This window comes from Anopheles maculipalpis, chromosome 3RL (genome assembly GCF_943734695.1).
Source record: "Anopheles maculipalpis chromosome 3RL, idAnoMacuDA_375_x, whole genome shotgun sequence".
Lineage (NCBI taxonomy): Eukaryota > Metazoa > Arthropoda > Insecta > Diptera > Culicidae > Anopheles > Anopheles maculipalpis.
Window position 1 is genome coordinate 68053618 of NC_064872.1, and position 26553 is coordinate 68080170.

At 44.5% G+C, this 26553-nt stretch overlaps 7 protein-coding genes across 7 annotated transcripts in view; 6 read left to right on the forward strand and 1 right to left on the reverse strand.

Annotated features, from left to right (window-relative positions):
• Positions 1-26553, forward strand: part of LOC126563070 (protein lethal(2)essential for life-like) — a 566897-nt gene that overhangs the window by 415550 nt on the left and 124794 nt on the right. The gene's annotated exons all lie outside the window — the stretch shown is intronic.
• LOC126560911 (phosphatidate cytidylyltransferase, photoreceptor-specific) overlaps positions 1-26553 on the reverse strand; it is a 170435-nt gene that overhangs the window by 109032 nt on the left and 34850 nt on the right. The window lies entirely within an intron of this gene.
• Positions 1757-3431, forward strand: LOC126562047 (lethal(2)neighbour of tid protein 2). The gene is made up of 2 exons (XM_050218459.1): positions 1757-2048; positions 2134-3431. The coding sequence occupies exons 1-2, from the start codon at positions 1757-1759 to the stop codon at positions 3402-3404; spliced, it is 1563 nt and encodes a 520-aa protein (XP_050074416.1). The 3' UTR covers positions 3405-3431.
• LOC126563335 (mitochondrial import inner membrane translocase subunit Tim10B) lies at positions 3842-4258 on the forward strand. The gene is made up of 2 exons (XM_050219970.1): positions 3842-3862; positions 3926-4258. Exons 1-2 carry the CDS (start codon positions 3842-3844, stop codon positions 4256-4258), a joined length of 354 nt encoding a protein of 117 aa, XP_050075927.1.
• Positions 4337-5224, forward strand: LOC126562718 (L-seryl-tRNA(Sec) kinase). Its single transcript, XM_050219284.1, has one exon. It carries the CDS (start codon positions 4337-4339, stop codon positions 5222-5224), a length of 888 nt encoding a protein of 295 aa, XP_050075241.1.
• Positions 5794-8303, forward strand: LOC126560912 (protein lethal(2)denticleless). The gene is made up of 2 exons (XM_050216862.1): positions 5794-5836; positions 5953-8303. The coding sequence occupies exons 1-2, from the start codon at positions 5794-5796 to the stop codon at positions 8301-8303; spliced, it is 2394 nt and encodes a 797-aa protein (XP_050072819.1).
• Positions 11332-12164, forward strand: LOC126562785 (brachyurin-like). Its single transcript, XM_050219367.1, has one exon. The coding sequence runs from the start codon at positions 11332-11334 to the stop codon at positions 12160-12162; it is 831 nt and encodes a 276-aa protein (XP_050075324.1). The 3' UTR covers positions 12163-12164.

Genomic DNA, 26553 nt, shown 5'->3' on the forward strand with positions numbered 1-26553 from the left:
TATGAACTGCTTAAATTTTTAAAGTCAAACACTAAACCAAATAAGATGGGGAAATAAACATCATACGACGGTCGTTTGTAAGAATTTATTAGTCGAGAACTGCAGCAGCAGATCGTTTTTTTAGCGAGGATCGCCGCGTGTTGCAGTCGGTTGGGATTTAAATGTCTGATCATTCTGTTTTGCAATTGCATGATATCAAATCGTGTGTCTGTTGCCTGTTGCTGGTGCTGGACGCACGCTCCGTGTCCCAAATGGGATTTGATGCAATAGACGGAGCCAACAGGGTCTATTGGTTTATTGATGTATGCGTATATTGTTTGTTGACGGTTTTGGGCAGGGTACCTATATACACGGTACTCGGCATTTCCCGAGACTCTTCCGTTATCTACGCTTGGAACATGTGTAAACAAATTTTACACACCCGACACTCTAACGAACCGTCCTGATAACGGTGTTTGGTGGTGGGTTCTTGCTACCGCCTAGGTAATTTGAAGTCACAAAGCAATGGGGCGGCATTTCGGACATGTGTAAAATAATTTTTAAATATCTTTTACACTCATAGTTTGTGACCCGTTGATATCGAAGGATAAGGATTCTAACCACGGGAGATGTTGCTTCTGTACATTAGAGGTTTCGAATACGAATCCATCATTTTTATCCGTCCTGATCACGGCAACGTTACTTTTTTTTTTCGTTACCGTCAATTTGAATCCAATCCGATTTGAATTTTTCTAGCAATTTAATATTCGAATCTTTCTAATCCCGAATCACAAGTCCTAACTCCTGAGTTCGTGCGTTAGAGCGATCTAGATGGGATTCGATGTTTGTTTTTTTTTTTTAAGTAAATAGATCTACTACTGTTATGCTATTGGATTGGACCTTCTAGGTCACGCCGGTCATCGTATAGTTTACTAGACTTGCTGATACCTCGTAGTTGGATCAGATAGTCCTCACTACATGAGGAACGGTCCGGATGGGATTTGAACCTCCTCCTCCACTCATAGAAAAGAAATCTTCTGTTTTAGGATCCATAACTTCGAGAGGTCTCGGCTTTACGCCATCTATTCTCTTGCTTCCTTGATTTGATTATATCCATAACTGGATAGTAAGTCCTGTGTAAACCCTGGAAAAGACTAGCTAGTTATTTAAAGTTTGGCATGATCTACCTAAAGACAATTCGCACAAAAATGCATTTTCTAAAGATCCACCTTAATAACACGGGTTGTTTGTCAGCAGGGCTTGAATGTGCCTTATGTTTCTCTAAATAGTTTTATTACATTTTTGACACACATCTCGTGATTATTTCTTAACTATTAACTAAACTATTATCTGCCTATCAACGGAAAGTTTGAATTCATCGTGCTAATTCCACATGTGCGATGTGCCTGTTGGCATTTTGCGCCACGTGTTTTAAAATGATACATATCAAGCAACGAATGGGATGTTGTAAACAAATGGGATAGAAACACATCACAGTGGGTTGTGTATGGCGCAACGCGGACATATTTAACCATTTCAAACATTAGCTTGAGAAAAATTGAATGAAATTAGTGAAGCGTGTTCCGTGAAACAGTTTCATTAGTGTGAAACATATTTTCTCTCTTTTCTAACATCTTTACCGGCTCGAAAATAGCTTTATAAAAACTATTCTGTAATTTTATGCGTATGTCCGTTCGCCCGGTTAATGTGCGGTTAAAGTGACGTATCGAGTGGGGGAGCAAAATCAAAACATTGGAACAACTAAATCCAGCGAACGATGGGGAAAATTCCAGCCAATCCACCACCGAAATCTTTGGCACCAAATCGGAAGGAAAATCAAAGTTTGCTTTCCAAACTACGCAAAGAGTACGTCAGCATCACGTTCGCCAAATCGCTAATCTTCGACCCGGCCCGGCTACCCTTGATCTCGATCCTAATTTTGGCTGCTGAGTTGGTGCTCAATGTGTTCGTGGTGCAAAATGTGCGGTACACCGAGATCGATTGGAAAGCTTACATGCAGGAGTGCGAAGGTTTTCTCAATGGAACCACGGATTATTCGTTGTTGCGTGGTAAGTGGGGAAGGAAGGAACTTTTCATAGTAAAAATGGTGCTGACAAAACGATTTTCTCAACCTCCTCCTCACCCCTTTCTCAGGTGATACCGGTCCGCTAGTTTATCCGGCCGGATTCGTGTACATCTATAGCGCAATGTACTTTCTCACATCGCACGGCACCAACATTCGTTTGGCACAGTACATCTTCGTTGCGATTTATCTACTACAGTTGGTGTTGGTGTTGCGACTTTACTGCAAGAGCCGTAAAATTCCACCATATGTGATGGTTATTACCATCTTCACCTCCTACCGGATTCACTCCATCTACGTACTGCGACTGTTTAACGATCCGATTGCAATCCTGTTTCTGTACGCAGCATTGAACGCATTCATCGATGGTCGATGGACGCTCGGAAGCGTGATGCTCAGTTTGGGTGTTTCGGTGAAAATGAACATTTTGCTCTTTGCACCTGCAATTCTACTGCTGTATATAACCAACTTGGGATGGCTGAAAACGGTGCTCCAGTTGGTGGTGTGTGCTGCGATACAACTTATCCTAGGCGCGCCATTCCTTCTTACCCATCCTTGGCAATACCTGAAAGGGAGCTTCGATCTTGGCCGTGTGTTTGAGCACAAATGGACGGTAAACTATCGATTTCTGGAGCCGGAGATTTTTGAAAGCAAAGTGTTTCATCTCGCTCTACTCGGACTTCATCTTACACTGCTGGCCGTATTTGCATCACCCTGCTACAAGTACTTCCAAAACTATTGCCGCCTCCGTCACTTGGAGATGATGCTGCTTCCTCAGATCGAGGCACAAAATCGGGTCGAAAAAGAAAAGGAGAAAAAAGCAAAGAAATCTCAAGCTCAAGCCCTTCCAGCTGCCAAAGCAAAGAAGCAGGAGGAAGAAAAACTTACGGAAGATCAGGAAAAGTTTTTGAAATCGTTCGAGAAAGGCATAAAAAAGATGTCTGGTAAGCAGCAGCAACAGAAAGCTGAACGTCCTGCAGAGGAAGCGGAAAAATCAGCTGCAACGAACAAATTCTCGATCCACTTCGATCGATCGACCCAACTCGCTCTACTTCCAATCTTTCTGTCCAACTTTATCGGTATGGTGTGTGCGCGCAGCTTGCACTATCAGTTCTACGTGTGGTACTTCCACAGCTTGCCGTACCTTACGTGGTACACGGAGTATACGAATAGTTTGAAATTTTTGCTACTTTTGCTGTTGGAGTTTTGTTGGAACACCTACCCTAGTACGGTGCTGAGCAGTCTCGTGCTACACATGTGCCATTTGATATTGCTCGTCGGAATTGGAAGAAAGATGTTCCGTCGTATTCCGGACCTTGCGCAGCTTAGTAAGACGGAGTAGAATAAAGTAGCACGTGCAACCGCGTCCGGGAAGCATTTAAATTCTCCGTTTCAATTGTGCCTTAAATTAACTAACGAACGTCTTATGTGTGCATTTTAGTTAAAGCGAGTGTGAGTAGTTTTTGCAGAATATGTGAGTTGCTTGACAATCGTGTGGTGTGTGAAGTTAAATAATTTATGAGTTCTTTTAGTAATTTAATATTTGAACAATAAAGAAAAGACTATTTGAATGAATTGAATTAAATGCGTTTACAAAATCGTAACGAACAATTCGATCTCTGTTCAAAATCCCCGGATAAATGGGAAACTGCACGATTCGAGTAATTTCTCTTTCAAAAGCTGCTCGAAATGTTCGATGCAAAGCGTCAAAAGCATGTGTTCGCGATTAAATAACATGTAAACAAACGAAAAGCGCTCTGTACATTAGCGGCCGCAAACATGGATTTCGAACTGCGAAATGTAGGTAAAATAGGTAATTCCTCATGTAAAAAAGTGTTAAATTCAATTTCGATCCCATCCTAGATCAAAGATTTCCTTCAGCTGTACAACAAAATCACCGATATGTGTTTCAATTCATGCGTAGACAACCTGTACGGACGGGATCTAACGCGCGAGGAGATTTCATGTGCCGATAATTGTGTTCTCAAGTTTACCAACGTAAATCAGCGATTACTGAAGGTGTACGTTGGTGTCCAGGCCGACATTAACCAGCGAAGAATGGCCGAAGTTGAGGCACAGCAAGCGAAAATGATGGCCGAAGCACAGCAACAACAGCAGCAGCAACAACAAGCAGCACTTGAAAGTACGGCTGAAGCGGCTAGCGCTCCCAGCACTACGGAACCTACAGCAGCATGATAGAGAACTGCTACCAAGTGATTATTTTCCTAGTGAGTTAGTTTAATGTGTGTGGCATAATTTAGTTGATCAGTTAAAATGACTAGAGTATGTTTAAACGTTCTACTGGGCATACCAGGCTCAGGAAAGACCAACTACTGCCAAGAACTCGTCGCGCTACCCAGCAGAAGCTTCAATGTCGTGCACGTATGCTATGATTATTTCATTAATATCGATGTAAACTATGATAAATTCCGCGATACAAAAGGCTTGTACAAGCAGCATCGACAAAAGCTCCTATCGTACGTCGAAATGATCATACTGTACCTGAAACAGAACGATCAACCGAAGCTGCAGCAAGTGTTGGCGCGTTGGAACAAAGAGTTTGAGCATGAATTGAACATTTCTACCGAAACCATGTCATCGGACTTTGTGTTTCTTATCGACGATAATAACTACTACAGGAGTATGCGAGCGGAATGGCAAAAGATTGCTAGAAAGCTTTCCATCGGCTATTTTGAAGCATTTTTCGATACTTCTCTTGCGATTGCTGTGCAAAGAAATCGAGCGAGAACATCACCCATTGCGGAGGAGGTTATCAATCACATGTGGATGCGTTTAGAGAAACCAAGCAGTAAACTTTATGACCGTGAGCAACAGGTCGTGGTAATTCAGGAAAGTGTCGATTATAAAATAATTGCCGGACAAATACAATACTGCTTTGAACATCCATTAGAACACTCTGTAGTGCGACCAGTAACACAACCGATGGAACAATCTACGGTACATAAAATAGACATTATTTTACGGAAGATTATTTCAAAGAAAACCGCTGAAGCAAAGGAAAGCATGTCCTCAAGACTAGAATTTCAATCGTACGTTAAGGTACTGCAGCAAAGGAAAACAATACTTTTGCAACAGATCCGACAAGGGGAACTAAATGTGTCGGGGGAGATGATGGATAGTGTTGTAGAGGAGCTATTTTGAAGGATATGTAATTTAATCCTAGTTGAAAAATTAAAATAAACGGCAAAATAGTTTGCTCTTTAAAAAATGCAAAAATATATTCTGCGATGGACATGAGACATTCATCTGCTTTCGTTTATCCGTGCTCTTGTTCGGCACAGGGTGGCACACGATGCAATGATTGCCAAAAATTACTTTTATTTGTAAAATTACATATATATAATATTTTTTTGATAGTATTTAACAACCCGATAAACTTTGCCTCATTTAGCAATTTAAAGCAAAATAACGAACCGACACAAATTATATAAGTTAAACCTTCTGCGCATAAAATTTCAAACCCAACGCCAGCTCAGTTTTGACAGCTGCGTCGTTTGGTCCGGGCGCTTTGTTTGACAGCGGGAGTCAAAATATTTACGCGCTTTCCCAGTGCTGTTTGCCCGCTTTTCTTTCGCGCGTTTCTGGTGCGATGTTGTGCCATACATTGAGCGGGAAATCACTTCGGACCATATATCAGTCTAACTGTTTCTGCATGAAGTGCGTATAAAGTTAGGCGGAGCGAACCCTCAGGATACTGAACTACAATTTCCATGAACCTAGTGACGAACTTACGGAACCGTGAGTGGGGTCGCGGTAAGTATTGGCACAGTGGATGTGCTGTTTCATGAAACTTCCTGGCCCTCCAGAAAAGGGCGGAAGAAAACAGATTTTTCCTGATTGTGCGTGTGTGTGTGGCGTATTTCCTACAGGTTTCTTAAACCAGTACGATGCACCCCTGTGCCGGTTGGTGGTGCACGAACGAGACAGCTGGAAGGGTATCACGCCGTCCACCTTCTCGGCCGACTACAACCCATCACCACCGATCCTGGCAGCCAAATTTTCAAAGTGCGTTGGAAAGGAACACATACTGGCGATAGCGAATGAGGATGGCAAAATTGCACTGCAGGACACAAACCTTACGAACCAAGAACCGGGTGGTGAACGGGCACTGGAAGGCATGCAGTGCCACTACAATGCCGTGTTCGATATTGAGTGGATGCCGCGCGATATGAAGCTGGTTACGGCTTCGGGTGATCACACGGCAACACTTTGGGCACTGACCGAATCACAGCTGGTTAGCTTGCAAATGTTCCGCGGACATTCGCGTTCCGTCAAAACGGTCGCTTTCCGTCGTGATGATTCGGCCGTGTTTGCCACGGGCGGTCGGGATGGTGCGATACTGATCTGGGACATAAGGGCACAGGTCGGGCTGGATATGACACCGCGCGCGGATAACTGTATCTTTAGTGGGCATGCCGGTGGACCGGGCACACCGTCCTCGCACCGTAAGCGAACCCGCCAAACGCCAAAGATTCCGGCACAAGGGTGTAGCAGTAGCATTACCGGGTTAGCGTTTCAGGACGGAAATACGCTCATTTCGTGCGGTGCCGGTGATGGTGTGGTGAAGGTTTGGGATACGCGGCGCCATTACACCACCCACCAGAGGGAACCGATGCCAAAGCATTGCTTCAACTATGCCGGCACGACAACGCTGAAAGGTTTCACCAATCTCGTCCTTGATGACCGGCGGCACCGGCTGTACGTGAACTGTATGGACAATCACATCTACTGCTACAACATATCGTCGTACGATAGTAAGCCGTTGCAACGGTACGGTGGATTTAACAATGGAACGTTTTACGTTAAAGCTGCCCTTAGCCCGGACGGACAGTATCTAATAAGTGGTTCGAGCGACGAGCGCTGCTACATCTGGAACGTGGACAATCCGAATCCGCTGGTCAAACTGTCAGGCCACTCGGCGGAAGTGACCAGTGTCGCGTGGATGCAGAGCAATCGCGATGTGCGCATCGTAACATGCAGTGACGATGCCCGCCATAAGGTATGGCGTATCGGTCAGGAGGACATGGATTCGGACGAGATGCAGCAGCTGCGCGGTAAGGCCGAATATTGTGACTCCTATCGGTCGGATCATGCTGAGAAGGTTCGCCTGAAGACGCTTCAATTCACGCCCAAAACCGTACGTGGACTTATACTGCGCAATGAAACGACACCCAGCACACAGGAAGATGTCAATCGTACACCGAAAGCATCCGGTGCGGCGTTTAAAATCGCTACCGACGTTTCTTTAAGTGCCGGTACGAGCACTTCCGAGCGAGCAGCGAAACGATCATTCAGCGATATGGCTGAAAAGGCTGGTGAACGTCCACCGGGGAAGCGATCTCTGCGAGAGGAAGGCCGTGGCCGTCGATTGTTTAGTCCGGCCAACTCCAAAACTCCGTACAGCTTTAAAGCGCTTGAAATTGCATCCTGTTCCTCCACGTCGCGAAGTCTCAACGTAATACTGGAAGCGTCCGAAGAGCTAACCGTCGGGCTGTCACCCTGTAAATCACCTCTAGCCACCGCAGACCTTAACATACGCTCACCGGACAATCCGCTAGCGCAACGGTGCCCATCTCCTACGTTAAATCTAACCTTACCCAACTATGTGCTCGATGGCGAAGCACCGCATCTGGTGAACGTACTGGCCGCTTCCGGTGGTAGTGACCGATCACCATTCTCAACCAGCTCAGCATACGGTGAAGGTACCTCCAGCACGATCGGTGGCGGTGCCGCAAAACGAAAGCTTAAGGAACACATAGACTGGCTGACCAAGATCCGGAAGCAGAAATTGCTACAGGCGGCTAAAGGCATCGAAAACAGTTACGGTACGGCGTTGGAAAAATCGACCGCAGCACAGCAGCTTCTTTCGCCACGACTTCGCGAGTTGAAATCGTGTGACGAGGGAGCTAGTAGCGGCGGCAGCGATAGCAATCATCATCAAGAGCATACTATTGCTGGCAGTAGTGCCGAAACACCGACCACGCCTCGGCGCCGTTCCTCGTGGGCATTGAGCAGTACAAGCAGTCCGCACGAGAGTGGCGACGAAGCGAGTCAGCGAGGAGTTGGAGTTGGTGGTGGTGGTACAACAAGGACAACGCCAAAAAGTCGCCGATATTCGATAAATGGCATGCGAGTTACACCGGAATCATCAACCTCGATAAGACGATTCCTCACGGTGACGACACCCACCAGCCGGACAAATGCGCAAGCCTCTAGCTAAAGAAGCTGATGGTGGGGTTAATGCCTGACTATGTAAAAATAGTTTTCGGAGCTTAACACTTCACACGCACAAAGTGTGTGGACCTGTAGGAGGTTTCTCTTAGTAGTAATCGTAAGATAGCTTTTGTACAGGGAATAAAAAACAGACCAGATGTTACGTTACTAGCGTTTAAAGAAAAATTTTAGTGTCAGAAATAATTAAATGTATATATAAAAAACTTTCTTTCGTGTACATCAAACGATTTCGTTTTAGAAGCGCAAAGGAAGACTAGCAGATAGAGAACTATCCAAAACTAGTTGTTTTACACCACAAGAGATGAATCATCCTACGATTATGCTCAATTCACATTACTTCTACTATGGATTTGAAATTAAGTTTACAATTCGTTTTTTTTTGCTTTGGACATTATAAACACGCGCTCCTACTATCACGCACATCGTTTAGAAGAAAACAGAGAGCGCATTTGAATTCATTGTGTTATTGTATCGTTTTAAAAAAGGATTTTGGAAAAAGTATGTACACAAACATTATCGAACTCTCCAATGTTGGTGCGTTAGTTTTCGTGTTGATTGAACTTCGTTTGTGTTATTGATCCGTGATGATGGAATTATTGTTCGTACACGAACAGTTAGGGACCCCGATAGAATGGACAATAAAACTGCCAAGATCTCGCTCTGTGTGACGATAAGTTAGTGTTTGAATGCTGATTTTTTAATTTCATTTATGTTTATGTTTGTAGTTAGAATATGTTTCAAATTTAAATTCGAGTTTGCGAAATGTCAACAAACAACTGCTTTGCTTTGGGTTAGTAAAGTAAGCTCTCTTCTTAGATTGTTGTATCGTATCGTAGAGTAGCGTTCCAACAACATGACCAGCTCCTCGAAGTATCATCATTGATTGCGAATTGTTTGCTGATAATCAGCAAGCAGGAGCGCATCAGCTGAGTTGGACCACGAGCTCCTCAGTTAATTCGATTCCCTGAGCTAGCTCGAGCACCTGAACTAGCACGTGCATGTGAGCAAAGGCGAGCGTCTAAGCTATCACGAGCACCTGAACTTACACGAACGCCAGAGTTAAGTCGGTCGTCTGAGCTAGAGCGAGCGCTCGAACTAACACGAAGGCCTTAGGAAGCATGAAGAACGAGTAAGCACGAGTGTATGAACTAGCAAGAGCACCTGTACTAAGTCGATTGCTCGTGCTTGCATGAACATCTGAGCTAAGTCGAGCATCTGAGCAAGCAAAAGACTATGAGCTAGAGCGAGTTCCTAAGCTAAGACGAGCGTCTGTGCTAGAATGAACGCGTGAGCTACAACGAGCATCTGAGCTAGTAGGATTACCTTAGCTAAATCGATGCCCTGAGCTCTAGCACGAGCGCCCTGCGGTATCATTAGCATCTGAGCTAAGATGAGAATTTGAGCTATCACTATCATCTGAACTAAATCGTTTTGATGAGCTACAAGCACCTGAGCTATCACGAGCGGCTGAATTAGGAACAGTGCCTGGGCTAGCATGATTAACCCCTGACTTATGCAGAGCGCTTTTGCTATCGCCTGAGTGTTGTGTCCATTCTCAACTTCTATTCTTTTAGCACGATAAAGGTTATTCATACCACTCAACGCACAACTTTAAATCTTACATCTATGTTCAATAAAACGCTGGAGAGAACAAAGACCCGCTCGACGTCCAGTGGTGGCAGCTTGTAGGGAAGCGTCCGGGCTCCGGCGTGTAGCACCCAATCGACAAAATGTAGTCGCGTTCACACGTCGGTCGTCTAAGCGTCTGAGCTAGCACCAGTTCTTGAGGTAAGCCTGTTGCCAGAACAAGCAAGAGCCCCTAAATGATAAAGAACGCCTAAACTTTCACGAGCGGCATGAGTAAAGAAGAGCGTCTGAGCTAGCCAGAGCACCTGTCGAATGCCTGTGCTTGCACGAGCACCGGAGCCAAGTCGAACATCTTAGCTAGCAGGATCACCTGAGCTAAATTGAATGCCCTGAGCGCTAGCACAAGCGCCCTGCGTTATCGTTAGCATCTGAACTAAGTTGAGACTTTGAGCTATCACTAGCATCTAAGCTAAGCGATTGTCTGAGCAGGCAGGAGCACATGAGTTAGGACCAGTGTCAAAGTCAAATGCCTGAGCTAGCACTGGCAGCTGATTTATAAAGAGCGTCTTTATTTGGTTAGGTTGAGTGCTTAAGGTAGCTCGAGCATCGACCTTGACCACTTAGACTAGTTCACGCAATTTTACTTGAGCTAACGTCCTTGAAATAGCGCTTAAACTTTTTCTTCTTTTGTTCCACACCATCGAAGGATCCGTTGTCCTACGATTACTAGTTTTCCTTTACTTCGTTTCGCCCGCGACAGGATAGTCAGTAATGTGTACGGAGAAAGGGATGGGAACGGATGGGATTCGATACTGAGTGCTGCCGTGTGAAGACTGGCGCCCCTAACACAACCATCACCAACCCATCGTGTGAACTAGCTCATCTCTATGAAAATAGGGATTAGCTAAGGTAAATGGCCTCCTTGACCCAACACTAATACTGAATTTAGGCTTAGGCCTCAAGATACCTGAAGTTTTAGACAATTTCATTTCTTTCTGTACATGTGCTAATATCCAAACCATAGCTAGACTGCTTGATTTGTTGATGCGAGAATCCTAAACCAGCCTTAAACTATATATCTCGTCAGTGACAGAGTGCTAAAAAATCTTCGCAACTTAAAATAGAAGTTCCGCGAAGTTTCCATCACCGAATCCCGGATTGCTCTCATGGTAACAATCGTAATGAAAATATCAAAACAAATGAAACAGTCGACCACTCGAATGGTTCATCTAGGCATCTTTTGTGGCGCGATATGATGCGTCTGAAGTGCTCTTCAGAGTTTGATTTCTCTGAAACTGTGTAAATCGCCAGCCAACGAAGGCGAAAGTGTTTGCCACTTCACTTTCCTATTATAAAAGACCCTTTTTATTACCCAATGGGTCAATTCGTTCAGTCGTTCCGAGTCAAGCGCACCGATTAGTACGAAGATGAAGTCTGCTGCTCTGTGTCTAGCGATCTTGAGCTGTGTCTTGTCTGCTACCGAGATTATCGCACTGCGATGTAATCCAACTGGTAACGAAAATGTAACGGCCAACGGTAGACCTGCCTACGCCGGTCAGTTTCCTTACCATGCTCTGTTGGTGGTAAGCTTCGGTGAGGAAGAAACGCGTTACTGCAGTGGAGCGCTAGTGGATGAACGGCACGTTGTAACGACGGCACAGTGTGTTGTTGGTAGCAGTTCCGTTGAGGTTCATCTCGGCTCGAACTGTCTGCTGGTGGATGAGAACGATCAGTTCCGATATGTGTTCGGTGCGGTGAAGGTTACCGTACGGGAAGGGTACGAGGCGGAGACGTTTGTGAACGATGTGGCAGTAGTTCGATTTACCGACGAAGCGGTAAGACTTCCGCCCTGGGTGCGTCCAGTGCGATTGCCGGAAATGGATGAAGAACAGTACGTTGGACAGGAAGTTCTCACGAGTGGATACGGGCTGATGAATTTCGGTGCGGAAGGTGCGGCCGATGCACTGCAGTACATGCGACTGGTAGTGTTGGAGCTGGAGGCGTGCCAGGAGGAATTTAATTTTATCACACCCGATACGGGACGGTTCTGTGCACAGGAAGCGACCCACGAGCCTAACTGTGTCAGTGACGTCGGAAGCCCGTTGGTGATGAAGGAGAGCGGATTGCATCAGTACGTGCTGCTTGGTTTGACCAGCTTCGGACAGAAATTTGCCTGCGACCAGGGTAATCCTGGTGCATTGCAAGAGATGCGCAATCATGCGGCTTGGCTGAAGGAAGTGATGGCCAGCGCGAACTAAAATTCAAATAAAACATTTGTATCGTTTAACAAAAAAATAAATTCTCGATTTTAAACAACAAAGTTTGCAAAATAAGCGTCCCACAGTGGACTGTTGAATCAACGCTTCAGAGTAAAATTATATACAAGAAAAGGTATCCAATAAGCAAGAAGCACACAAATCCTTCCCTCCCATCATCGAAACGTAAACACATCCACCGGATCGATTTAAGCACTCTAAATAAACACTGCCAATGGTGGACGTTGAAAAGTATCAAATCATCTAATAAAAGCAAATATGTACAGCCCCGCACCCATAAACAAAACGCGCGCAGCACGTGTGTGCATTTAATCGTGGCGCACCGTAAAGCACCAGGCGTTCCACATCGTAAAACACCGGGCGCCTCCATATGTATGCTACTGTGTGAGAGCACGCGGCGAGGATGAGACAGTGAGATGAGTAATAAACTATGAGCAGTGAGATGTGAGTGTAGGTGTCACAGTGTGTGGGGTGTAGTATTTGAAGAGCAGAATTAATAGCAACAAAGGAAACAAACGGCGGTTCGGTAGAATAAGAACGATGAGTTCCGTTCGTATTTGTTTCCGGAATGCAACAGGCGGCTTCATGAGTGTACATACACATATACACACACTCTCACTTATTAGCTTGAAGCAAAGCCGATTTTTAATGAGTGAACGAGGGAGTGGAAAAGTAACGCTTGCGCATCGTATACTCCACGAACGAATGGCCGATGGTGGCATTCAACAGATTGCTCTCGCATTAGCCTGCACTCTATCGACACCACGTTTACCGAGACCAGCTGTGATAGAATAGTTCATCTAGTCGCAGCTTCCAACTTTTACGATTCGAGTGACGCCTGTTGATCTTGTGCGAAAGAGAGAGAGAGAGAGAGAGAGAGAGAGAGAGATAGAGAGGGAGAGAAAGAGAGAGAGAGAGAGAGAGAGAGAGAGAGAGAGAGAGAGAGAAAAAGTTGCATGAACATTGGAGAAACTAAGACGTAACGAAAAAAAAACCTGAACATGCACACATGCCACAGGTTGGTCCACGAATCGAATTTTCCTCCGTTGGCCGTTCTTTTTATTCTGGTTTTACGCTATACGCTGGCGGACCCTCTCACAAACTATCCCTCATGCGTGCACTCTACACCTTTTCCCTGTTCTCTCACCTGTTCACATGACAGCAACAGTTCACCGACTACTACGGTTGTGGTTCGAACGTTTAGCTGCGTAAAAAAAAAACCAACACACACACTCACTACTGGCATACGCATGTGGCTCAGGTGTGTTGGCTATTTTTATTACTTGCACCGTTTGGTTACTTTCGCTTACTTTATGTGAGTAGTAATCCGTAGGAAAATTTTTGAGATAAAGCACACGGTAAAGCCATTCTTCCGGAATAGGCGAAGCATTTTAAATTTACAATATGGAAACTATATGTGCTTTTATTTCTGTTGACGCTGTATATGGGTGAAGTACCTTAGTGGCTTAATTTTGCTTTAAATATTATAATAATAAACACAATAAAATTACCATCACCGTGCTATCACCGCTGCATACCTTCAGGAGTCTTGATACCGTATTAGATCTCTAATACAATATTCGTATTATTTTTTCTACAACCGTGTGTCCTCATGAAATGCATTTCTTCAGACATTCCTGCTCGCATCCCCTACAGATGTACATACAAACGCTCTAAAAGTCAATCAATTTACAAACCGAATGCCACGCTAACCTATAACGCAAGGTGAGCTAATTAGCTCACCATGTACAGGGTTGTTCGTTCTTACGGGGGTTACTCACTGCGAAGACTCACGCAACACGCTTGCACGATACGCGCGACGCGTATTCACCGTCGCGCATTCATCTTGTACGTACGTACGAGCGCGTGAGTGACCGATATCGGGTTTGCGACTAAGTAACAGTGGTGTGGACTGTTGTGAGTACACTTGCGGGAGCATGAGCAGCAACCGTGGTAGTGGTGGTACTAGAGTATATTGGGGCAAAATAACAACGTGTCGTTTTACAGCAACATAAAGTTTAAAAAATGGGATAAAAGCACATAAGCTTTTTTATATTTAAAAATTCTTCTAAAAAAATGGAAGAAAATAAATATCATAAGCAAATATGTATTTTTCAACAGTTTGGGAGAGTATCTTTTTCATACATCATAGCCAACCCATTCGCAACACTCTTGCCCCGTTATACTCTAGTAGTAGTAACACGCACTCGAAAAAAAAGCAACCAGCGGCATAAGGAACCCGATTCCAATACACACCGTCGATGGTCTGGTCGGGTCGGATACTGCGAGTTTTGGTGCGCTGTTTTTGCGAATTCACCTTGCCCGCGAAGTCAGTATTCTCGCGTTGCTTCGATTGAGCGGTCGTGTGTGCTCGTTCGCGTGCATCCCTTTGTATGCACGTGCGCCTGTATGTGTATGCGTGCGTGTGTGTGTGTGCGTACGTGCGCGTGTGAATCGGGAAGTTTAGATATATCGTCGAATCGGCATTTTTGAATAAAGAGACGGGTACGCATCTTTTATACCGGAGTTCTCGCCCAAAAATAAGAATATCCAATACGAATACGAGCTGTGACGTGATTCGTGTTCACGGGGTTTTTGTGTTCCTTTACCTTTGCTGATCTTATCACGTACGCGTGTGCGATTGTGTGTGTTTGTGTGCGTCTTTTTTTCCCTTCTAAGACCGTGTTGAAGATTTCGCACCTTTACGGTTACGTTTACGCTTCCCAAGTGCTGATTACCGTTGTGGACCGGTGACCATAACCGTGACGCCACACGCTCAGAGGGCTACTGTTGATGATGACGTGCGTGTGTGTGTGTGTGCAAGATTCTGTGGGGCGCGAGAGTGATGTGAAGTGAAACGTGAAACCCTCTTACCTTAGAATTCGTTCTTTTCTTTGCTTAATTACAAGTGTGAGGTAATAATCTGTAAAAATCCAACGGGAATTAGAACTCACACTTACAGCGCCAAAGTGGGCTTACTATAATAAGACTGTATCGAGCCGCTATCGAACGGTATGTACGATCGTTTGCGACTCGATCGACGAGTAGTACCAATGGGTTTCATTCGTCATCATCCCCTACTCCCCCCCCCCCCCCCTCCTCAAACCCTCCTTCAAGGTCGTCAACAATGCTAATGTTCCTACCAACTTTCTCTCTCTTACCTGTAAAAGAGGACTCCTCCGTTGGTGAGGACTCCCCGTGTAGTACGAACGTTTTATTCGCCACAAACAAAAGGGACGACGCCACATGTTCCTATTCCCACCGATGGGCCCGGTGTTAGTGTACGTTCTAGTGTATCATCCCCTCCCATGCCCATTATTTCTACTGTCTACTTAGATCCGCACTAGAGAGCAAAAAGGCTTTAAATAAAGAACGCACTCTTCACGGTGTGTGTGTGTGGGGTTGATGTAGGAAGTTGTGGCTCAGCATGCCATGAAGAATGATGGATAGCAACGTATATGTGTGTATAAGGATACTTTTGCCGCTTTTGTGCTTCAATTGGCAAACCCATGGATTCTTCTTTTGTCCTTACCCATCAGTGTGACAAGCGTTCCCGACGTACTCTAAAGTAGCTCTTTGTCCGGTCGGCGGTCCTTGTGTGAGTTTGCGAAATAGAACTCGAATTGCAGAAATTACTAGATTGGTACCCCGTGGATGATGTGATGAGTAAAGAATAGAGTAGAAGATGCTTTGTGTGTGTGTGTGTGCCGGTCTGGTGAAGCTCACCATCTCCATGGTATCCCCCCCCCCTCGATCGTGCTCGAAAACAATCGAAAATGACAGTTGGGTCGTTTTGTCAACATACCATTGTGTCCACTTAGGGTTTAAAATGGAAGTATGAGCAGCATTCAGACGAAAAAAAAGCGGACCAGTTTACTCATACTCTGTGAAGAGTGTTCACTAACCGGGAGCTATTCTTGGTTCCGGGCTCGTCGGCACTGCACCGTTTATTTTGAGTTTGGTTGTTTGTGATGCCAAAGATCAGCAAACGCGAAAACGTGTTTGATGCAGCATAATACATTCATCAACTACCGCGGGCCCACGACGACGTAAAACGACGTGCTGTTTGCCTGTATGTGGGTGAGCCGTTTAACCTAGAGACATATGCAGTGTGAGGCTCTCGACCAGTAATGATTATTACGTTGAACAAGCGAGCGAACGGTGGTGATCTCTCGGTTGGTTGGCCGTTTGCTGGTGAGATTCATCTTATCGCGCTCCCGCACAACCGAACCATGTGATCTGTGTACAGCATTTTGCTCGATTTTTGCTCCCTGCTTCTTTGGCTTTTGCTTCTGGTTTCTTCCCAACTCTTTTGCTCAAACGATCGGAAGATCCATACACACTGGATCGGACACGGACACGAATCACTCTCAACACAGCAGATTGCATGAAAATCAGTGAACCAAATATATACTACGCGCACGCTTCTCGCGTTTGTACTTATACTTTAAAATGGCATCGTTCACGGCTGACTCTGGTTGTCTGGTTGTGGTGAGATCGAGAATCATGGGTTGGTTTGGTGCGGAGAGCACCCGGCAAGGCTATCAGTGACGCACGTTCCATCTGTACAGGGCACGGTGAGCTTGTAAATTTTGCGGATAAGAACACTGCCTCGCTAGAAAAGCCAACCCTACCTTTCCGCGGCCTACCTTTCGACGATCGACTTGACTCGGCTGACGAGATTCCGAGGGCGCCTTACTCGTTGATAGCTGGCTTCGTAGCGGCAAAAACCCCGGTACAGGTTTTTCGTTTCTTATCGGAGGCAGACGCGTGTATCCACCGGCCGAAAATTGACACACACACACACACACACACACACACACACACACACACACACACACACACACACACACACACACACACACACACACACACACACACACACACACACACACACACACACACACACACACACACACACACACACACACACACACACACACACACACACACACACACACACACACACACACACACACACACACACACAATCTCATAACACATGTGCGTTGTTTCGCGTGTTTTTGTTGTTACTTTGCTTCTTCCGAGTGGTCCGGGAGCCAACCGGTCCCGGCTCTCCGGTTGTTACGGTGCTATGGGCGCGTGTTTTGTTCGATTGTTGCGGAGCCGTGTCGAACGAAGCGCCGCTCGCTAAGGCCGGCTGCTGCTGTTTACTGTGTCACACATTATCGCACCTAATCAATCCCAGTTAGAGCGTCGAGCGTCGAGAAGGAGGAAATAGCCGATAAAAAGAGAAACCGGACAGCCGTTGAGGTTTGGAAGCATGTGAGGAACAGGGGGATGGGGGAGTGTATTTGGTTTGACGAATTTTAAGTCCAAAAATTGGGGAAGTTCATACTAGCTGTAGTAGCTGTACTATCAAGACCTGTAGTGGAAGGTTTTACATATTTTTTGAGATCTTCTAAGTACACAACTAGAAAAGTGAACTTGTAGAATATAATAGAATAAAGATAGTAAAAGTCTGTAATTTTGGAAGGATCTCGACTAAGATTTTGTGAATTTATTTTCAGCATATTGAGTATTTACTGAAGCTATTTAAATAATTGAGGACGTGGCCATATTGAGAAATGGAATTTGGAGCCAGTTCGTCCAACAATGCTTTAAGTACTGTACAAAATTGAAGAATTGAAAAAAAGCTTGTCGAAATCATCCAAAGTTGAAGGAAACTCATCTAGCAATTCTTTGACTTGCTTTTCATATTGAAGTACTTGCCGAATTTACAAGACAATTTAAAGATTCTATTAAATTTGGAGGCAACTTGGTCTAAGAGTTCTTGAGACACATCCAACAATTTTAATCACTAACAAAGTGTATAAGAAAACTTGTACGATTCATCAAATTTGAAGATAACTTGTCTACAAAATCTCCCAAAGTGACACCGTGCGGGTCCTTAAGATCACACAGCGCTGTAATCTAGCTTGGTATTTAAATCGTCAGCAAAATCCGGCACAGAAAGCAACACTTTTGGCTAAATCCTATCCAACCCTTTGGAGGAGTTTGCAGAAAGAGAAAACAGCGATACCGCTGCTCCTACAGCCGGGGTTCCTGGCTAACCACTTCGCTACAAATCATCTCTCATCTTTTGCAGTCATTCATTTTACTCTCGGCCGGCTTGCCGGGCTTTCCGGAGGGGCAGTAGCAAGTTTACGGTTTGTTTACTAATTACACCACATTTTCGCACCCCATCCACATACAAGCAAACCAGCTCCCACCCCGAGTCATATGTCCAAAAAACTGCTGCTGGATGGATGGTGCCTCTCGCCGTCCACGGTCCGATATCTGCTGTATTATAGGTAAGGGTAACGCGAAGTACGGGCGCCCCTTCACATGGGTCCGGGCTGCCCTATTCTCGTGGTTCCTGAAGCGTGCACACGACCGCATTTGTTCTCATGGTGCCTTTGTACGTTGGCCGTAATTTTCCACCCAGTGCAGCAGTCCGTGCACACACGCGCGTGCGTGTGTGTGTGTGTGTGTTTGTTATTTTTTTCTATTTTCACCAACTGATGGAAACGGTAAACAACCACCGCCGATCGCAACATTCGTTCCAACAGCCCCGGCCCCAGTGTACAAGCGTGAAACCGTGTTGGGGATGATTGTTGGTGCTATACGCTTGGTTTCGAGCAGTTTATGCGGAGAATTCGAGCAGTGTAGAATCTGTGCAATCAGAGAACGGTGGGGGGGTGGAAAAAAAGCGGACGGCACGCGTGTGAAGCACTAGGAAAACCAAGACCTGGAGTGTGTGCTGTTGGTCCTTCTGTGCAAAACTGTAATAGCGCCCTGTTCCTTTTTACGGACCTGACCTAGATAATGTGTGCCGTGCTTTGAAGGAAAAAAAGCGACTTAGAACATCGGCGTGCTAGAGGGGGTCAGACATTGGTGGGCAAATAATTGTTTGCCCTTTTTTTCGCTTGTGCGCCACCACACTTCAATCACATTCCACTAGTAGGGCAAGTAGGGGCGTGCGCGCGCTCGCGCGTCCATGGATTCCATTCGAAGAGGTGTTACATCAGGCGGATCCACTTCGAGATCGGATGTCGATCTTCGTGCAAAGTGCCGCTGTCGAATGTGGAACGAAAAGCATCCAAACACCTTACACCGGTGGCTGGTGTTGCGCTGGAATGTGTACAACCAAGGGTAAGTGTATTGAACTCTCGCCAGCTTGCCTGCAATAGACGCGTGTCTATTTGCAGGCGTGTAATCTTGTAAGCGAATAGAAGGCACCCAGAAAGGTGTCTGGTTCAGCGCGTGCCAGTGACGGTGTTATGGTGCTGTTAATGTATATTTTTTCCTCTATTTTTGGTTGAATATGGTACGCTTCAAAGTTTGCGTTTGCTCGCCTGGGAGTCCATCAAGGTACGAGTTATGGTTCTCTGATTAAAGAACTCAATTATTTACGATAGCTTTTCTTTGGATCGATCATGCTCTTCGCAATCCCAACTGTAAACAGGGACTCTTAGATATCCTTTTAGAAAGCTTGTTGTAAAATTTACCCTTTCTTTGGAGGGGGAGAAGCCGTAAAAACGTAGAGCCAAAACCCTTTTTTAGGAGTACTACATGTACCCCAGGAGATTTAGTCTTTTTTGGTCCAGCGAGCATTATTTTCTTTGGCTTGTTTTATTTTGACTTCATTTTTGAAAGTCTTTTTTTGTCTCGTTTCGCATTTTTCCTGAGCACATTCTTCAACAAATGTGGTCTGTACTTCTGCCTAATGTGGTCCGTTTTTTTTTGTTTATTTTTGGTACGGCAAACAAAACTTTCGCCCCTAATGTGCTCGAATTTCCCTGGGAAACCCGCAGGGTTTTGGCGGCGATGCTGCTTACCAGTATTTCTGTAACCCGGGGACTGTTGGTGTTTTGTGAAGAAAAGATTTGGGAAGCTTGTCAGATTCAGCAGAAAACTCACCTCTTGTGTGCGTGTGTGTTGTGGTTTCGGAGAAAATGGCTGCTAAAAGCCTGCCAGGCAGCAGGAATCCCCAACAGGTCCTCAGAAACACATCTTTATTGATTTCTTAGAGGATGGATTTGTTAATTAATTAGCGTGCAATTTGATACACTTACGCCGCTGATATAATAGATAGAAGAAGGATCTGTTTTGTGAACTTATTTTTCTTATAACAAACCTTCTTTTTTGCGCGCGTAAATCTGGAAAATCCCAGCTGATTCGGCCGGGATCAAGTGCAAACACAGTGCCGACAGTTTCGGTTTGCTCAATCAACCTGTTTAACTAGTCTATTCCAAACAGCTTTCCGACACACATCGATCGTTCGGTGTTCAATCGAACTGGTTTTTGGATCGTGTGGCGTATAATGGGATCTTTTTAAAAGAAGAAGATGAAAGGCGTTTAGGGAGGAAACCTACGCTAGAGCTACAGAAACACATTTCCCCCCGTATCACTCAGGTCGGTTGTTGGATGCTAGGCGTGTAACACGTTTTCCCCACCGAGCAAGAATGCATTACTTTGCTTTTAACCTGGTCGGGTGTTATCAACAACACAGGGGGCTGTTCCATACCCCCTCCCAAAAGCCCGCAAACCATTCGTGGCGCAAACATTTGTGCTTCGTTTCCGCTTCTCGACTTCTTCCCAACTAACTCTGCCTATTTTTTCGCGTACCGAGTTTGGGTGACTTTCCTTTTCACAGTCCCATTTTCAAACAGAAACATTGTTGTCGATTGTGCTTAAATGGGCGCTGGTACAGTCAACAGTTTAATATCGCGAGGAAGCAAAAAAAAAAAAGGGCTCAACACAGAACACGGATAGCAACAGCCTTTTTTTTGGGAGTGGGTGTGGGAGTGTACAGTATGAAAGGCTGGTTTTTTGCACGTTCCCGATGATGATGGTTCATTCAGTTAACTGAAACATGAACATAAAACACAACGAGCGGTACTATGTGCGTATGCAAATTGAACCGATGCTTGCGCCACACAACCATCATGGGTTCGGAGTTTGCTTTTTTGTGTGTGTTGTCGATGACTGGCGCTTTAAGTCGGTCTGTTTTTGGAGCGCTAGGTTCGCGAAGGACGTTGGTTGTGGCGGGGCCAATTTTCTACCATTGCGATGTTAACGATTTTATCACCTGGTTGTTGAGGGAAAGCAGAGCAATGTGACTATTTTGTTGATTTTGAGCCTTTTTTGTTTGTTTGAAAACTTTTAAAAATTGTGTCGACTATTTTGGAGTGATTGATGCGCTTGTACGAATGATTGGTGTTATCGAAAAGGTTTGTTTGTAAAAAATATACATTTTACATGATTTATGCAAAGGGTTTTTTTGTTGGGATTTATTTCGAATAGTTCCAATTTTCACCTTTTAGTCCAACGAAGAATGGTATTTAGACCAATTTTTTGGAGTCCTTCTATTTGGTGCTGTGAGATTTAAAGTCAAAGTCCCGTAGGTTGAACTATTGTCTGGAACGTTACATTAACTTCTCTGCTCCTGGTGAAAACACTCAACTGGCTGGATGTTCTTGGTACCAGTAAGAGTAGAATTAAAGATGATTTTAATGGTGACTGAAGACTTTATTTGGCTGGGCTGCAAACCGTGACAAAAGCGATAACAGGACTTAGGATCAAATCGTATCCGGACCATTCCTTCGTACTGAGGACTGATTACTACGTGATTTCAGTTAACTAAGCAAGTATACTGCTGACCTAGCCATGTTATGATGGCGTGCTTATTTCTGAGCAGGCGAAGAAGAAATAGAAGCTGGCTGGCATGGCTCTGGAGATCGTTAGGCGAGGAAGAAAAAGAAGAAGCTTTTATACATCCATCATACCTTGGATGAAACGGTCCAATTACCTAGGATCTACGATGGACTTGAAGTCAAATAAAAAGAACTAAAATCATTTTATGGTTTAGTCTGATTTGTATTCTAGCTAGCTGTTTCAATGGGTTGGATTCGCATACGCTTTTGCGCACTTGTTAATTCAACCGGATTCAATACACCTACTTGATCTAGAATTCGCGGTATCAACAGGCTGTAACGAATTTACGCCTCGGAGGCCTTAAGCGGATTGGTTGGTTGGGAATCCCTATTGAATTTGTTAACCGGGAGGGCGTTTATGTGTGGGTTTGGGACCCCTTCCCGCTTCGGTACACTTGTTGGTCTTACTGAACTCGCAGGAATTTTGGACTTGTACATCTTCTACCTGTCGCTAGCTTATGATCTTCCTGCTTTTGACACTAGTCGAATCAACTAGTACCCGAAAGTACCCGTACCAAATTCTATTAGGACACTGGATTGGCTATCAGCTTCTTTTTCTTCTTGGCTTAATGCTCTCCCAGGTCACACCGGATATCTGTTGGCTTATCAAGCTTTCAAATTAATACTACATCGTTGGGTAGTCAGCACTCACTATGGAGGAATCGCAGTGAGGAATCCATAGAATTCGCTATGGAATCGGTGCTGCTGTCGCATCTGCCACCGGTCCGGCCAAATCAATCTAAACAATCAAATTCTTTGTACTCCCAAGAGTAAAACTAAAGAGGACTTTAATAGATCAGCTCTATCTTGTATCGAACCGTCCAAGGTTCAAACGATGCTTTGCGAACGGAAAGAACTTCATTTTAATTTTTGGTTTGCAGGGGTGATTCCGCAGGTCGTCTTTGCATATGCAGGAACACCAGAATGACCTAGAATTCGCTTCAGGAGCTTCTTCTTGGCAAAACGATCTATAAGGTCGCGCTGGCTATCGAAGGGCTTACTGGACTTGCTGGTACTACGTAGTTGGATAGTCAGTCCTCACTAACGGGTGACAGTCCGGATGGGTTTTGAAACCCGATCTTGCCATTTGGAGACCAGTTATGATAACCAACAGGTTATCAGGACCATTTTCTTCTCATCAAGAGCCTATGTTCGATCTGGTTTTGACACTAATCGATTGAAATTCTACTAGGACACTGGGTTGGGTACTTAAGCTTAGCTTATGCTCTCAAACATCCAGGACCGCCTGATGTTGAAAACTTCCCAATAATTATTATATTACGCCTCACTCACAAGCTCAGACGTCACTTGTTCTTGATTCATGCAATTACCAATCATCCTACATTTTGTTCTTCTTGCTCTAACATCTTCAATTGTACTGTTTGCTCAATTAAACATTCCCCCTATTTAAACTTCTATCGGTATTGGAATCTTCCCTTCCGATAAGTATTTGTTCAAATTAATCGTTTAAATAAATGTTCAAACATTCCTCCACTGCACAAACGTTCTTCCGAGTGCCGTTTGTGCAAACTTTCCGTGTGCTGTACTGGAACGTTTCGTATGCACTGTTTACGATCGATTACCTCAAAAACGGTAATTTTTGAAAACAAACACTCTTTTTCGTTTTGCTCCACGTGCCCCACCGGTGCTGTTGTTTTTAGCCAATAACGAAATAACATGCCATTGGTCATAAACAGTTTCTTTTTTTTTTTCGTCGCTCTATTCGTCTCTCTCTCTCTCGTTCTAAAAACGGATACTCCTGCAAACCCACGTCTAATAAGCTGAGAAACATTGCACGGCAAATGAAAAGTAAACCAAAAAAAAAAAGAACCGAATTTGTCGTGGTTTTCCATCCAAATTTGCACACCCAACACTGCGTGGTAGTATGACGCTGATGCTTGAGGCCTTACAATATACGCTGCCACACAAAGCGATTCCACCAAATGCCGTGCCGGGTGAGTGTGGTACACAGGCACGCACACATTGGTGGCTTCGCCATTTTCTGCACGCGTGGCGGAAAATGTTTCACATCCCCGGAAGCGCTTTTGTTTCATCCCGAGTCGTGGAAGTTGCTGGATGTGTTACCCGCCGCCATTACCAGCTTGTGGAAATCACGGTTTCGATTTCTTCTCGTTACTTTCCTATCTTATTGTGCCGGTACCGTTGCTGTAATGCGATGTAATTGATTTTATCGATCAAAAATGCTCACGAGATGCTTTTTTTCACAAGTTGACAGAGCGATCTGTGGCTTTTTTGTGGGAGAGTGAATACGGGTGCGGGAAAATATGAAGTACATTTGCCATCTACCAACCCGGGTGTGTATGATGTTCTTAGAAATGCTTCCCTTGTTTGATGCGCCTATTTAGCCGGATTTGTATCGCAAGCATTTGGCGGAGGTAAATTTAAAAACACTAATTTGATTATTATCACACGATTCGTTAGGCAGGAGCGTGAAATTGCTGCGAAGGAAAGCGTTTAATAAGGCTCATGCATCACAGCTTCAAGCTTGTTGTTTTCTCGTGGGCAATAAAATTTTGATTCGGATAAATGCAACATGAAACATCTGGTTATTGTATGGCGCGGCAGAAGGACACACAAAAACATAACGAAAAAATAACGCACACACGACATGATCCCCGTAACACTTTCTGTGACACGGCTGTGAATCAAATTTGACGATTTTTGTGACATTCCCCAAGCTGTTGGTGAGCTACGCACTGCTCGTTTGCTCGTGCTGTGTTCTTCCGGTGGGAATTTCACTGTCCAAATGTTATATTTTGCTCCAAATGCAAGCTGACTGACGCTCGTACAGAATCGACGATCGGAGTAGAGCGGTGAAACGGGGGGAAAAAGGGTGTGAGGTAAAGCATTCCCGTCATGTGGTGTTGCACAAGTGGTTCCGCTTATTTTGGGGGATGGAAGTGAAGGACTTGAGAGTTTATTTTTCTGCCTCTCGTGTAAAATCACACACCATCCATCCGAGATCTCGACCGTTTTGGGGTGAGGAAAAGTACAACGTTTAGACATAGATGAAATACAAACACCCAAATTGACATCGGAACCGTCGAGCGTCGAAGGCTTAGCATATGTTAAGCTAAACGTCAGAAAATCGCTATCCGTTTGGCCGTACCGAATCGTAAAATAATAACAAATGTTGCTCTCTTTCACACGCGCACATTTCACTTCCGATTTTTGACCGCAACCAGCAATCGTTCATCTAAATCTTAAACGCTTCTGCCCCGTGCTGCGGTGTGTGCACGAAACGAACGCACAAAAAGAAAACAACAAGACGCTAAATAACGCTGAAGGACACGTTGTTGGCGTGTTACCTTTTTTTTCCCCCATCCGCCTCACCTAAACCTACCACCTATCCCCATGCTCATCTTAAGCGTTCGAATAAAGCAATTGGGAAGACACGGTTGAGTTTGCATATTTTTAGAGCGGAAAATTATGACAAGTAGGAAAAATGAGTTTTCTTCGTAAAGGAATTTTTAATCAACGAAAATGTCGTTGCTGACTTCCATCGCGGTTGTGTGGCGTTTTAGTGTGATTCTAGCTAATCGTTATGGTGGTTTTTTTAAAGCGCTTCATGAGTGCGATCGTACGTTGATATACGGGGGAGAGGAAAAAGCAAGAGATAATGTTCATTAGCTGCTGGGTGTTTTTGAAGCTTTCGAGGTGTGTTGATGCTAATAATTAACATGTAAAATGTTGTTTTTTTGCATTGAAAGTAAATAAAATACTTCTCTGTGACCTAAGCGAGAAGCTCCTTATCTCTTGACAAAGATAGTTTTTGCTTCAAAGATTGCATACTTTACGGAGTATTTGTCATTGTTGTATTGCACTACTCAAATGACTTAAAATTCAATCATTGCAAATTGAAGCAGTTCTGTGTTTTGTTTAAAAAATAATCCTATTTTTCATTTCATCTTCAGATGGTTCATTAAACAATTAGATGCTAAGCGAGAAGTAATAGTAGATAAGTATTTTCTTTAATTAATTAAAAAGTCTCATCATGATTAAACTTAAAATAATCACTTGCTTAGCATGAGATATTTTTCGTTTTCATTTTACAATAAAGTCCGGCTAGTGGCTCAACATACCTACATAAATTGTAACTTAATATTAGGAACAAACATTGATTATGGTGGTTCAGGAAGGAAGGACTGAAGAGGGGATTGCAGTATGGGCCGGAAAACAGGAAATGTAGGATGGAAATCAAACAGGCGTGACAAGCAGTTGAAAAAGGGGAAAACACGGAGCATAGGACCATTGTGATCAACTGAGGTACGACGTCTAGAGATGATTGGGATCCTAAAAAGGGATCGAGCAGATATGTGACTTAGCATCAATAAGATCAAACATTCCGGAAGCAATAAAAAGGACCTGGGCGTGGAGGCGGCGAGTCTCAAGAGTTTCGAGTCGAAGCAAGTGACACCTAGATTGATAATCAGGCGAAAGGAAAGAAGGTCCACCAAAGACACTGCGAACCGCAAACCTGCTGAACGACCTCTGCACTCGCTCGATGCGATCAATATGGGCTCGAGCCAAGGGACACCAGATTACTGAGCAATATTCCAGCAAAGATCTGAACAGCGAACAGAAGAGGGCTTTCAAAAACAAGAAGTTAGGGAAATCACGAGCTATATTTTTA